The 15,021-nt window shown below is 37.6% G+C and overlaps 1 protein-coding gene across 1 annotated transcript in view; it reads right to left on the bottom strand.

The window, feature by feature from the left end:
• Positions 1-373: 373 nt before the first annotated feature.
• Positions 374-15,021, bottom strand: part of Usp26 (ubiquitin specific peptidase 26) — a 64,629-nt gene continuing 49,981 nt past the window's right edge. Inside the window, exon 4 of the mRNA XM_005337704.3 lies at positions 374-4,068. Within this exon, the coding sequence (XP_005337761.1) occupies positions 1,197-3,995 (2,799 nt within the window). The 5' untranslated portion in view covers positions 3,996-4,068 and the 3' untranslated portion in view covers positions 374-1,196. The remainder of the gene's footprint in view (positions 4,069-15,021) is intronic.

The raw sequence follows: 15,021 nt of genomic DNA, 5'->3' as shown, positions 1-15,021 counted from the left end.
TCGTGTTGTATCACATCAGAACAAGACTTTCAAATCCTACAAGTGTACTTTAAAGCATGTACTATTTACTAATTGAAGGAACAAGGTCATTATACTTGTGAAAGAAATCTGGAACTGAATCTTATGTTCAATGCAGAAAATTATTCAAATTTTTGCAGATAAAGTCATAGTAAATAGTTTAGGCAAGGCTAGTGCCCCTCAGAGAAGACTGAAATGGCCAAGTGGGCTCAGATCACCAAGGGCCAATACCTAAAAGACAAATGGGAAAAGTAGGCCAATTCTTGAGGGCAAATCAACTTTTCCATCCTCAAGATCAATGTCTGAGGTATATAACCCCTTTGCTATTGAGGAAAAGTACTTAGCATCCTATGTGGAGATTTCACTTGGCATTGAGTTATAACACTAAGAAGTATTCAAAAACTATCAGCCTCATTTATTGAGGAGATAGTTGCCAGGATCCCAGCACCTCTTTTTTCCTACCAAATCAATGAGTATAATCAGTAGAAAACCAATTTTTGTACTTTTAATGAGTTTAAAAGTACAAAAGTAATTAGATACAAATACATAAAAATGTAATTAAAACAACTTTTATTTTTATTTTATTTCTTTTTAAATTTTTTCAATATTTTTTTTTTCAGTTTTCGGCAGGGAGAATGTGTTTGCCTGCATGTGGTGCTAAGGATCGAACCTGGGCCACACGCATGCCAGGCGAGCGTGCTACTACTTGAGCCACATCCCCAGCCCTTAAAACAATTTTTAAAACAAACAATTCAAATGTACAATAGCAAAATACACCAAGGTACTGTACAAACTACAGCAGTGGTTCCTAAACTTTATCAAGTATCACAATCACCATCAGATTGCTGCCCTGAATTTCTGGATCAGCAGGTCTACAGTGGAACCCATTCTGCATTTCTAGTTAGTTTATTATACTCCTGTTTCACTTTTAAAGCCACTGCATTAAAACATGAAAAGCAACAGTTTGTCTTGTAGGAATGATCAATGCTCATTGATCAAGAGACCTGGGATTGAGGTGTGTCAGGTTTAGAAAGGAGGTATCCCCGTATGTTTCTATTTGAACTTTGCTTGTGGGATAGTAACTTCTTCATCTCTGGGATAGAGTTTGGAGTTCTATGGAGAAAATGATAGTGAGGGAGGAAGTCAAGGGGATGTGTGAAACAAGGAGTCCGTTTCTACTACTGCGCCTGAGGGGTTTTTCTTGCCTTGGTGCTACAAGACTGGGAGCTCTCTCCCCTTGTTAATAGCTCTTCAAAGATCTCATCATGCATGTAAAAGAAGATGTAACCTGTGCAAAGCCTGGACTTCTGCACTTGGACCTCTTGGATACTAGATATCTGTAAATCATTGTAAGTGAACCAGAGGTGCCTCTTAAAGTCATAGGCATCAGTGATATAGTGGCCTGAATGGGTGGTACTCCCAATATGGCTGATAACACCAATGAGCCTATAAGTATGACGATCTCTTTTATCGGCACTTCTTTTTGGTTCCTTTGGTTCCTTGGCTTTTGATTCTGTCTTATCTAAAATATCTTTATCTTCAGGGTTCCTATTGGCATCCACTGAACATAAGGAATTCACATCAGGCTTCTGGACATTTAATTCTGTAGGTCTGAAATTCTGTGTGTGCTCCTGAGCATTTAGCTTTGGAAGGCTCTGAGGAAGTGCTTGTTCAAGGGCTTGCTTATGGATTCTCACGCTATCACACTGCTGGGTCTGTCTGGCCACATTTTGGAATATTCCAGGAATGCTGGGATTTTTATCTTCATACAAATCTTCAGTAGTCTCACTAAAACTACTAAAATCTAACTCTACAAATCCATTAATTTCCTCATGTTTCTTTATTTCTGTATTTTCAGATACTTCTTGAGAATGAGCTTCTGTGAGAGATGTGTCTAGGCTGGGTTTATCTGCAAGAGATGTGTCTGGGCTGGGTTTACCTCCATCTTTGCAAATTGGAGAAAGGGAGGTATCTTTCACATAATTCATAGAGCCAGCAGATAGCTGTTGTCCAGTAAGCGTTACATTTCCTGAGGATGCCAATTCTGACTTCATTATATTCAGTTTAGAATTTTTTTCCAAGTCTTTTTGCTGCTGCTCTCTACCTGCCCCTTTTAAGAATCGCTGAAATTTTTGTGGTACAGATTTCTTATTTGATCCAATGTGTAAAGGCAGGGAATCTTTGGATTTTGAGGTCAACTTTGTTTCAGGCATTGTTAAGTTGAGAATTCCAAAACTCATGTTTTGAAAAATTTTTAGTAAATGGAAATCCTTAATATGGGCATTCTCGCTAAGTGGAAGAGGTGGTTTTGTGTTCTCATTGCAATGAGAAGACAACTTTAAATAGGTGGGAATAATGACTTCCTGCTCATCTTTCCTTAAGGACCAATACTCATTCAATCTATAGCGTTTCAGATGAACAATAAGGACCCTGGGTAGCCTACTGAATTTCTGTACTGCAATAGACCTATAGTGATTACACTGCTCACACTTATACTCAAGCTCTTCTGCATCAAAGAAAAGGTCAAAAGTAGACTGAATAGACAAAGGATCGGCTTTTGTTCCTTGGGGAAGGTTGATGGAGAGATAGTTATTTGGTTCTGTCTTAAGAACAGCCCGACCACATGATTTACAAAAAATAGAGCGCAGTATCTCAAACTCAAAATTTGTGATGACAGGACAAACAATCATTTTGGTGGGAGAATAAGCAAACAAAAGCTTTTCAGGCGAATCTTCCTCCAATTCCATTTTAGTCTTCCACATTAAGCTTAATCTTTGCATGGTCTCCTTCATCTGATCTAAACAAAGACTTAAAAACTCATGAGCATCATTCTGTACATCGCCAGAGAATATATCTGCAACTAGTGAAATGGCTTTTTTAATACTCACAAGTAACTTCACCTTTGTTGCTATATTATAAATATCTTTCAAAACAAGCAGCTGTGCCAAGCATAAGCTAAGAGCATCATGGGGAATTTTACCCCATGGGAAACCCTGATTGAGTAAATCATTAACAAAGGATGGAATTGAACATAAGGATTGTAAAACTGCATTCATATAACACGTGTTTCCCAAATTGGGGAGACCCTGCCATACTTTCTCTGGGAAAAATGTAACAGACTTCTCAAGTACATCCCACTCTGGGATATACTCACCATAACTTGTTTCCCAAAAAAATGGCACAAATACTTTCTCAGTGATAATGTGGGGAATAGTAACATCTAGGTAAGGATTTCCAAGAAAGCTGGTCACAAATGAAGATTCAAATGGCAATTTCTTTCTCTCTCTTAACTCTCTTTCCTTCAATTGTTTCTCCCAAGTGTGGCTCACATACTTCCAGGGATTTATCTTGTATGTGCTTCTTTTGAAGTAATTTTCTTTCATGAGTTTCTCACTTTTATTCATCTCTAAATCAGATGCTAGTATTCTTTTCCTCTTCCCAAAATGATGTGCAAATAGCCCTTTCCTAATAAATGATGATTTTTCTGCAAACAAAGACATCTTCTTCTGAATGTAAGAGGTTCTTTCTTTGGCTACCTCCAGGTGTCCACTACTTGATGTCTTATAAACTTTGTGTGATGAAGTTTTACTGATCCCCTTCTGTATGGTTGTGCTGGTAAAGACACCATCCTCCTTGCCAGGTTTCATGGGTGGTTGACCCCCAATTTGATGGACTCTGTCTAGGAGTGTCTTCAACTCTCTGGCATGGGTGGATGATAATCTCTCAACAAACAAGAAATCGTTATTTTGGAAAGTTAAATGCAGGTGATTTTCATTTTGTCCATAGGCTCTAAAGGCCACACTTTTAATATTATCACTCAGCTGAAAAGTTTTAACTTGTCCAGTATTGAAATAGAGCATCAGTTTAACTTTCTTCTTTCCTTCCACTGGTTCAATGAATGCTGCTGTTGATTTAGACATCCCTGTCTTCATGTTCCATATTTGGACATAACCGTGTACCGTTGTGGCAGATGACATTTTCTTTACAGAGAAAGTCCACGTATCCTGGGTTACTAAAAAATCTTGAAGTTTCGATGTTTTCAGAATTCACCTAAAGAAACAACACCAAAATAAATGGTTATTTAGTTCTCTGTGCAGAATGATACTATTTACAGTATAAGTTTTATATGAAAATATCTTCAGATTCTGAATAGCTAGACCTTTAGTGATTAAAATAATGTTTTTTATTATAGTTGCATGCAGGTCCAGAATCTTGATTCCCAAGATAAGATGACTCTTTAAAGAAATAAATCAAGTTTTTTTAAACTATTGGAGAAAAAATGTTTCTTAAATCTTTCCACCACAATATCAGATCATATTTTGATTAAATTTCCAACTTCAATTGAGATCATTAAATACTTAGTAGACTTTCAATACATAGGTAAAAATCATACTGAAAACTGTCTTAAGTGCATATATAACGTGATTTTTCTGTCACAGAATGACCACATGGGGCAACTACAATAAGTGAATAAGAAATGTGATCCTTAACCCAGAAACAGATGACTATCCCTTAATATCTAGAGGACTTCACACATGGGCTACTCAAAATAAACTGATCTTCCTCATTCCAAATCCAGTTATGTTATTTTTTTTTCACTTGGCAATGAGGAACCACTATGCATTTTACCCCTTTTTGACAGAAGTATTAGAATAAAAACTTCTTGCCCATCATATTAATAGCTTAGAAAGGTTTCTGCATCTATTTCTTGTCATGGGGTCCTCTTAACCTGAGCTAGCTCCCTGTATTTAAAACCAGTGGGGAAGCAGGGGGTGTAGCTCAAAAGTGGAGTATATGCTTTGCTATGTGAGACCCTAGTTTCAACCCCCTGTACTAAATTAAAACAAAAAACTGAAGAAAAAAAAACGGGCTGGGGTTGTGGCTCAGTGATAAAGCACTTGCCTCAAATATGTAGGCACCGAGTTTGATTCTCAGCATCACATATAAATAAAAAATAAAAGTCCATCAATAACTAACATGAATAAAATAAATAAAAATTTTTAAAAAGTGAAAAAAAAGTAGAGAAATATTAGATACATTTAAATAATCATTGAAACCCAGAAATTTTCTGAGATCAATCTGAATTAATTAAAGAAATTAGTATTACAAATGTTTTATCAGAAAGTACACATCCAAAAATTGATTGGAAGTTGTATTTTGTCCTAAATAGTTAAAAAATATTCTTTTTGAATCTTGTCTATGGTATTAACTTGCTCAATAAACCCTGTCTTTATGGATAATACTCAAGGAAACTTCTGCTCAATTCCTGTTCAAATGATCAAAAACTCAAAATTGGTGGAGCATAAATTAACGAGATTTTTGTTTTATAAAATATTTCATCAACCTATGTTCAGTGAAGTAGGGATTGCACCCATCCATATAGAAAAGTGCATATGCACCCAAGTGAGAGAGTGATCTTATTTATCATGGTAGAAATGGGGCCATAAAAACATTCAGGCACAGCAACAAATTCAAGTTCTCTGGATTATTTATAGTTCACTGTGCTACTGTAGATGCTAAGAAAGGTTTTAAGCTATTTCCTCTCCACAAAACAGTCCTAATTGTTCCTTTTTTATTTTTTAACCACTTGGGAGAACTTAGAAACTCAAAACTTCTTCCAGTCTACATTCAGAAACCTTGCAACCCCATCTCTTCTGTATTTATCAAAAATTGTTCTCTCTTGCTTTCTAATCATAGCTCAAATAATGTAAGATCTTCTTGGCATTTCTTCTCTCTTCCTTCAAAAACAGTGAAGGGATATGTTTACAAAATGATGTCTGCATTCATCATTCCTTCCTTGCAATCAGACCAACTTACATTTCATTCCAGAATAAAGGAAACTTCTTTGAGCCCACTCAGTGTAGAAAGTAAAGATAGGTAGAACCATCTTGCTGATGTACAGCTGAGCAGTCTACCACTGCCTACTTCTCTAGCACATCTTAAGCTTAAATTCTCTTTCATTCTTCTTCTCACTAAAGGTTTCTGAAGCTTCCTTGGATTGGTCATTTTTAGATTTTAATTTAAAATATATTGGTTCTCCAAGACTCTACTATATTCTAATTCTATGCAGATTAAAGTAAACTTCAGTGCAGTGACCTTCCTGCTTCCTTCTCATCCCTAATTCAGATTCCAAACATATGATAATTATATTTAAAGATTACAAAAGCCAATGTGCTTCTTATTTCATGTACAGACTAGTAGTGCCAACTTCTAAGTGCAATACACTGAGCTAGCTGCTATCTCAAAACATAATAGCCAGGAAATCTCAAAAACTGCACTACTTCTATCAAATGTGGAAGCATGACCTATGATGCATAGAAGCTGGCTATAGAGTTAAAAAAAATTAGTCAAAATGGTTGCTTCATTGTTAATTTACTAATTCATTCTACATGAGCCTTCCTGGTCATTGAATCATTTCTTGCACATTTTTGTGCAGCATCTTATGATTTGCTGAGCATCTACTCAGTGCTGGGAACTAACCAGATCTCTTAGGCACATGAAGTATGTGAGTATTCACTATGCCTATATGATTCAGACTCTTAATGATCACAGTTGTAGGCATCATAACCCAAGAGGATATCCTTTCAGTGAGTACAAAGGATCTAGGAAAATATCCTTTCAGTGCCATTTTCTATGGCTTGATATATATATACCCAGCAGTGTTCTGTAAAAGACAAGAGGGATATCCTGGGGTGAGATTTATTAGGTCCTGCCTCAACTCTCCAAAATGCCTGGTACTGAGACAATCTGTCTAATAGAAGAAAAAGTAGGCCCTAATCTTCATCATGTGGCATTAGGCCCCAATTTCCTTAATTAAGACTCCCTTTGGCACAAGAATTAAAATCAAGAATCAATAAATGGAATGGACTCAAACTAAAAAGTTTCTTCTCAGCAAAAGAAACAATCTGTGAGGTGAACAGAGTGTCTACATCTTGGGAGCAAATCTTTACCCCTCACACATCAGATAGAGCACTAATCTCTAGGGTATATAAAGAACTCAAAACGCTAAGCACCAAAAATGAATAAATAAATAAATAACCCAATCAATAAATTGGTCAAGGATATGAATAGACACTTCTCAGAAAAGGATATTCAATCAATCAAAAAACATGAAGAAGTGTTCATCTTTAGCAATTAGAGAAATGCAAATCAAACTACTCTAAGATACCATCTCATTCCAGTCAGAATGGTAGCCATTATGAAGACAAACAACAATAAGTGGTTGACAAGGATGTGGAGAAAAAGGTACACTCATACATTGCTGGTGGGACTGCAAATTGATGCAGCCAATATGGAAAGCAGTATGGAGATTCCTTGGAAAACCTGGAATGGAACCATCATTTGACCCAGCTATCCCTCTCCTCAGTCTATACCCAAAGGACTTAAAAACATCAATCTAGGGGGCTGGGGATGTGGCTCAAGCGGTAGCGCGCTCGCCTAGCATGCGTGCGGCCCGGGTTCGATCCTCAGCAGCACCACATACCAACAAAGATGTTGTGTCCGCCAAGAACTAAGAAAAAATAAATAAATGTTAAAATTCTCTCTCTCTCTCTCTCTCTCTCTCTCTCTCTGTCCCCCCCTCTCTCTCACTCTCTCTTTAAAAAAAAAAAAACATCAATCTACAGGGACACAGCCACATCAATGTTTATAGCAGCACAATTCACAATAGATAAACTGTGGAGCTAAACCAGATGCCCTTCAGTAGATGAATGGATTAAAAAATATGACACACACACAAACACACAATGGAATATTACTCAGCATTAAAAGAATAAAATCCTGGTATTTATAGTTAAATGGATGCAGTTGGAGAAGATAATGCTAAGTGAAGTTAGCCAATCCCCCCGAAAAATAAATGGTGAATGTTTTCTGATATAAGATGGCTGACTCATAGTGGGGTAGGGAGAGGCAGCATGGGAGGAATAGACAAACTCTAGATAGGGAAGAGGGGTGTAGAGGAGGGGGCATGGGGTTAGCAATGATGGTAGAATGTTGATGGACATCATTATCCAAAGTACATGTATGAAGACACGAATTGTTTTTAACCTACTTTATATACGGAGATATGAAAAACTGTGTTCTATATGTGTAATAAGAATAGTGATGCATTCTTCAGTCATATACTTAGACAATAAAAGCAATTTAAAAACAAAACAAAAAAATGCCTGTTACATCCTTTGCTGAGCAAGCAAAAATTTGCTTTTGGGGAGACTGTTGGCAAGACCAAGACCCCAAAAGTCCAGGTTATTAATTCCAAATTAAGATAACTTATTAGTGCTGCTTTTAGAATATTGACCCTCTAAAGTCTGCAGTTAATTTCCCCCACCACTCATGCTTTCATTATTTCCAGAGCAAGAAAAACTTGAATACAAATGGCTATACACGTTTCAAACTTGAATATGCATTTCTCAATCCCAAAGAGTTCATTACAAAAAAAGAAAAAAAAAGAAACTAGATGAAAGAACTATTTTCTTTTAAGTGTTTTGGTTGAATGGATGATCCTTTAGAAAGCTATTTGTTTTGGAAAACAGGGAGATGAATGAAATGAAGATTTGGAAAATCTGAAGGCAGGTGAATAAAATCCACAAGGTCCTTTAGGCTCAATAACTATGAGAAAGTAACATTTCTATTATCAATTCTCTACTGAGATGATTATGATTGTGATGATCTATATGAAATGAAGTATGTGTTTATTGCATCAAGTAGGTGATGGTCAATGTATAGAAGGTGGTGTGGTACTGGTGGTGAATTTTAATTATCATTTTATCTCACAACTTCTTAAAAACAAGTGAGGTGAAACAACAAAGACATGGCTAGCAGATGATAGGAGATCCTGTTAAGTTACCCAAGTAAGTTGCACTAGATAGATGAATAATTCACAAGGTGGTGGGCTAGCCCATGTATGCAGTAAGTGTAAAAGACAGGGCCAGATAATTAGTACAGATTTTTAAAAACATTTTTAAGACATTGATTATGTCTTTATTCATTTATTTATGTGTGGTGGTGAGAACTGAACCCAGTGCCTCATACATACTAGGCAAGTGCTCTACCACTGAGCCACAACCCCAACCCAATCACAGAATTTTATAATAATTTCTGGCTATCTTCAATAATCACAGGAAAGAGCTTTTAAAAATAAAACAACTTCAACTCACACTTGAACTACCTGTATCATAATGGACTTTAGTCATTAAATGAACAGAAAAATGTCCAAAGCTATCTTTAAGGACTATTCTGTTGAGATTGTGATTCTAGGTATAACATACTTAATAAGCCCACTGGGATTCCCAAGACAGTTCAAATAAAACATTTCTCCAACAATTGGATGATGTGCATTACATCTGAGCTTGGAAACTCATGGTGACATATAGAACATACAGAAGGATGGGTAGGTGAATATGCTGGGTTTGGTAAATGGGAAAGGGCATTCTCAAAAGCCCATGGGGATTTTCAAAAGTCAACGGGCATTCATCCATTTATTCATTAAACAAATATGTATGGAATATTAGAAAACACATCAAGCTCTAAGTAACAGAAGATAATCTAGGAAAAGACAAAATTCAGATTCTCAAAACTTTCATTCTAGAAGGGAATAGAAAATAAACATAAAATAGAAAATATCAGATGGCAGTAATAGCTAAAGAAAACAGGGGAACTGAGTGTGCCAGTGATAAAAAGGGATATGTTGCTGTCTTACATATGGAGGCCTGGGAAGGCTTTACTGATAGTGATGTCATTATAGCAGGGTCTTGAAGGAAGTGAGGGAGCAAATAGTTAAGATACAGGGTGCTCCAGGCAGGAAGAAGAGTAAATAAAAAGACCCTCAAGTAGGAATGCAGTTGTCATGTTAGAAACAGAAAGCAGGCTAGTGTGGTTGGAGAACACTTGAAGGTATTGAAGAGAAAAAAAAAAGATGTTAAAAAAGTTTGATAAAAGACCAGGAGAATGAACAGAGTAGTAAGCTTGTTGAGAAGCACCAAGGGCTGACTTAGGTTCATTGTCATGAATTTACCACGAGATGAATTAGCATATTTTATTTTTCTTTAGCTACATTCAGCTGCCCAGTTGCCATGGCACAGGTGTGATTGGCAGCCTTGAATTTAACTTGCTCAAGATTCTGCCATTCATAACTAAACAATTAAGAAGAAACAGGAGCTGAAGTGTAAAGAAAGGAGTGATTATAAATATGGACCTAGAAAGGGTGAAATGGGGACAGAAACCCATGAAAAGACTTCATAAGTTATTGGGGGTGGGGTGGAGTAGAAGCACCAGGGGACTAGAAGTCCAGCTCTCATTTCAGTAGCTATAATTCTGCTCCTTGCTTCCAAGCAGCTGTCAACTACTTAGAGACTTCCGTATCCTATTCTCCCATCTTCCTTTCTGTTTTTCTATTCATTCTCACCCTGGCTCCCAAGCTTGAAGTTAAATAATGGGAATGTGGGGGCGTGAGTACATGTTAGGGGTTATGTGGACTGGTTTACAGGCAGACATGGTCAGATGCAGGAGGTGGGGGATGGGGTGGGCTGAAGGTAAGCAGAAATCATCCCCTCCCTTCTTCCACCCTCCCAAGGTTGGGTTAAAGGTCAACACATCAAGAGGTGCATTGCCTCTCAAGAATCAGCAATTAAATCCTGTCATTATGTTGGTCCTAGCTTCAGTGTGCATGGCTTTTCAAAATGATTGGACCAAGGCAGACTTTTGTTTTTTCTTTCTCTGGTTTAAAGGTGCATTTCTGCACTCGGCAAATGTCTGAGTCATTGTATAGCAGAGAAATGCCATTATTTTGCCTCTTGACATACACTGCACATAAATCTCTCCATAGGAGGCCCTGAGCAAAATGGGAAAAATTCTCTAGACTAGCAAATTGTTCCCATGAACTATTCAAGCTTTGAACCCTTTGAGAGTGTTGGCAGAGCATTTTTCGATTCTTTAAAAATGATTATGCTCAGTGCTATTAATAAGACATAACTAATTAAGAAAACAGAATGTGTAGATAATTTTTCAGAAGTTAAATACGATTTCATTAAGAGTATTCTTTCATGAGAAAACATGTACTTGATACATTGAAATCATGACAAATGAGGATTCCTGGAAATTAATTCCTTTTTCTCCTTTGCAACCCTTCCTAGTATTCTGCAGCCCTTTCTGCTGACTGTTGTGTTCATTTGTTTATTCACTTACAAATCAAAGTATTGGTTAATATCTTATCAACTAGGGACATCAACTAGGGACCAGATGAAAGAAGCAGTAGTAAACTATTCATGCTCTCAGGTTGTCACACAAATACAAACAACAGCAGTACAAGTGAAAATGTATTAAGTAAAATTCAGTTAGTGTTACCCAAGAGTCCATGTGCTTCCTGTCATTTCAGTTTTTTGCAGTACTTCCTTCTGCCTGTAATTCCTTAATAATTCCCACACATTTGTCTGTTTTATGCCTTCTTTTGAAACCTGTCCAAATCTAACTTCAATGAGACAATTGCCAGTCTGAATTTTCCTACCTCAGAGTTCATAATGCATTCACTTTTTGTATGTCACTTCACCTGTGCTACTACCTTGCATTGCTGCTCCATATAACCCAACCACAATATCAGAGAACAATATGTTTGCTTTCAACGTGTGTGAAGTAAAATCTTCTTTGCCTACAGAAGTCATGAAGTTTGACATGCAGGAATCCTTTAAGGGCTTCACCATATAATTCTTACTTTTCTGAAGAAAACAGTGTCCAAAGTTTTAAAACTGGGGCTGGCAGGGCAGAAGTGAATGAAATTAATGGGCTAGAACTATTAATGGAACATCAAGCTGACTGTGACATGATGAGCAGGTTAAATGAGAGAGGAGACTAAACAGGTGAGGACCAATATCTAACCAATTTAAAATACACACACACTTTAATAAAGCAATTCTTCCGTTACTGTTTCATCCTATAATCTCAAACCTATAGAGATAAGTGTATCTTTTTAACAATCAGCATCTTTCATAATTTTTAAAAGACCTGGAAAACAAGACTTCTTATGTTGTGATACTGGCAAAGGTACAAAATTCATTAACAAAAATAAAATTGTATAGTAATTCCTACACATGTGAATGGTATAGTTATCCAAGATTATTACAAGTAAGGAAATTCATTGATAGGGAGCTCTGTGGCATTTCCCCGACTCCCATGTCCAAATCAAGTTGGGGAGAAAAATGGAGCTTGCTTCCAGAAAGATGAGAGTGTATTTCATACCCTGAGTAGATAATTACCAAATAGCCAAAATGTGTAAGATAAACTTTCATTCCGGTGTGTGAAGAGCCATGGGAAAACTTGACATGTTTACTCTGGAGTTGGAGGGGCAAAACAAAACTAGTGCCTGACTAAAACCGAAAGACCATGATACCAAATGCAGCTACCCCTATGACAGGACAAGAGGCAGGAATAATGAAAGCAAATTCTACTTATTTTATGTAGAGAAGAAATAGTACAAAATTCTGTGTAAGTGGAAAATGAGTGGACAATAATCTCATGAACAAAGCCATCCCAAAGAAAAGTGTCAGAGAAAGGCAACCCTCCAACTGAAAGAAGCTCTTTGAATATATGTAGGAGAATAAGAAATCACTAAAGATTAGCTGGAGGACTAGCTCATGAAAGAATGATACCAGGTATTGCTCCCAAGGGAAGGCAGTGTCCAAATTCAATTATGCACCCCGTGGGAGAACCAGTTTCAGAAATTGTTATGACAGAACTTATGGAAAGTTAAAAACCTCAAACAACACTACATAAAAGCATTTTTTACCATTTTCCTTATATATGCAAATTAATTTAGCCAACAGTTTTTCTTCTGTTTCAATAATCAAACCTGAGAATCAACTTGCATTTCTTTGGCTTCTCTCATATCTTTTCCTTGCCTTGTCTCTTCAATGTGAGACATTCCAATCTTACAGACCTTCTGGATAAATACACATAGTTATCAATCAGCAAGTAAACAGCAGGAACAAACCACAGCAAGAAGAAAAATGTCTGCTCCAAGGTAGAAGATAATTACAGCAGAACAAAACCCACCAAATGATTTTGGCTTGGAAGTATCAGTTGAAGAAGCTCATTATTTATTTTTAAGTTTTCCAAGAAAATTGCCACTTTCTCAGCAACCAAGAAGTGCTACTACCATTTTTAGGACACAGTAGTAACTGTATGCACACAGCAGCAGTGCCTGTTGCTGCTGTGGGTCATTCTATAAACATGAAAGTGGCTAGATGCTATATGCAGAGAATAAGGAGGCAGGCCTGAGATCAAGTTTGACAACAAGGGAAATGAAATCTGAAAAGAACACTGAAGACTAGAGTTCGGAGGGGAACAAAAGATGGTCTTTTTTTTTTTAAATCCTCACAGAGATCTGGAGAACTGACAGGAATCTAGGGAAGCTACCAATTATTGCTAGGCAGTTAGTCTGGTGTCAGTAAACTAAGAAAGGCACTGATATGGGCAATTTGGGCAATCAGGAAAATAATCAGGTTATGGGGACATCAGAAAGGTGGTGAGGATTTGGAGGCTGGTTCAGTGCTTGCCCAGCAAGCACTGGGTTCAATCCCTGGTACTGCCAAAAAAAAAAAAAAAAGTAAAATAAGATGAAAATTTTGAGAAAATATTGGGTTGGAAAACTTTAAGCACCCCCTCTATATAGGGGATTCACTGGCTCTAAAATTTATTTAGGTGAAACAAAAGGAGGGATGTTACAAAAGTTTAAGAAATCTGCTATAGGCCAATGAAGTTTGACCTACCACTGCTAGAAGATTCACTGGTCTACTGAAGCTCCCAGGCACACAGTTACTCTTTTCCTTCCCACTTTATGTGCAATCTTACCTAATTAAAACTTTCTGCCATGGGTTACTCAACCACATTTTCATTGGACTTCCCATTAAAATGTTCTCTGCTCAGCAGAGCTTCTGGGCCTGATCCTCTTGTCCCATGCTCTCTTGCCCTTACTTCCTGATAGCTAACTCTTCATTGGCACCTTTGCTTACAGTCCTGACTAAAGAGCTCAACCACACCCCACAAGTAAAGCTAGAGTTGATCACATGTCAAGTATTCCAAACCCAAAATTGCAAACTAAGACTATTTCTCCATAAAAAAATGATACCTCTAAGGAAGTTGAAAGACTAAGAAGATGGTAAATTATGCATGGACTTTTACTTTTGATTTATGTAGGTCATGGCTGCCCGCTTCCTGGTTTTGGGGCCACACATGTGGCTGGGACGGCTCCTGGCGATCAGCCAGGAGGCGGTGCTGTGGGTGGTGATGGTGGAGGTGGACCACCTCAGTATAGGTCCAGGACTCTTCTTCCCTTACAGACTATGGGTTGGGTGTACACGTGAACTTGCTCCACCCCTCTGACGTTTATTCTGATTGGCTCCTGTGCAGTATATAAACTGTGTGTACTTCCTCAATAAACGAGATCCTGCTTCGACCTGTCTCCCTGGTGCGTCTGGTTGTCCTCCCCCCTTCTCCCACTGGTCAGGAGGACGTGGGGGAGAGGGGCTAAAAACCCCGACAGATTTATAGCGGAAAAAGTGCCGGTATTTGATCTTTGAAGGGAATCTCAGGGTATATTGCATTATTTTTGCCCACTCATCAATCTACTATTCTGATACTCTTCCCTTGAAATAAATATGATGGGAAGTCTGAATAAGGAAATTGCAAGTATCCAGCCTATGATAGTACAAGTTACTTCTTGCCACCGACGACTATTGTAACAGTCATTATTGGGTCAATATCATCTTGGGAATATCCATGACCACACAACAATTTAAAAAGAGCAAGGTCTTGCTTCAATTACCCAGTAGTGGGCGAGTTCATTTTTAAACAACAGAGACCTCACTAGAAAGTTCTGGGATGGTCCTTCAAGGATCCCCTGGTTCTTGACTAAGCAATGTCCGCATTCCAAAAAATCCGTATGAAGTTACTTTTAGGGTACTAATGGAGTAGGTTCTGCTGTTGTGGATCAGTTAGGGGTGTTTTTAACCTGAC

Source organism: Ictidomys tridecemlineatus, chromosome X, assembly GCF_052094955.1.
Source record: "Ictidomys tridecemlineatus isolate mIctTri1 chromosome X, mIctTri1.hap1, whole genome shotgun sequence".
Classification (NCBI taxonomy): Eukaryota; Metazoa; Chordata; class Mammalia; order Rodentia; family Sciuridae; genus Ictidomys; species Ictidomys tridecemlineatus.
This window is presented reverse-complemented; position numbering and strand designations above follow the sequence as displayed.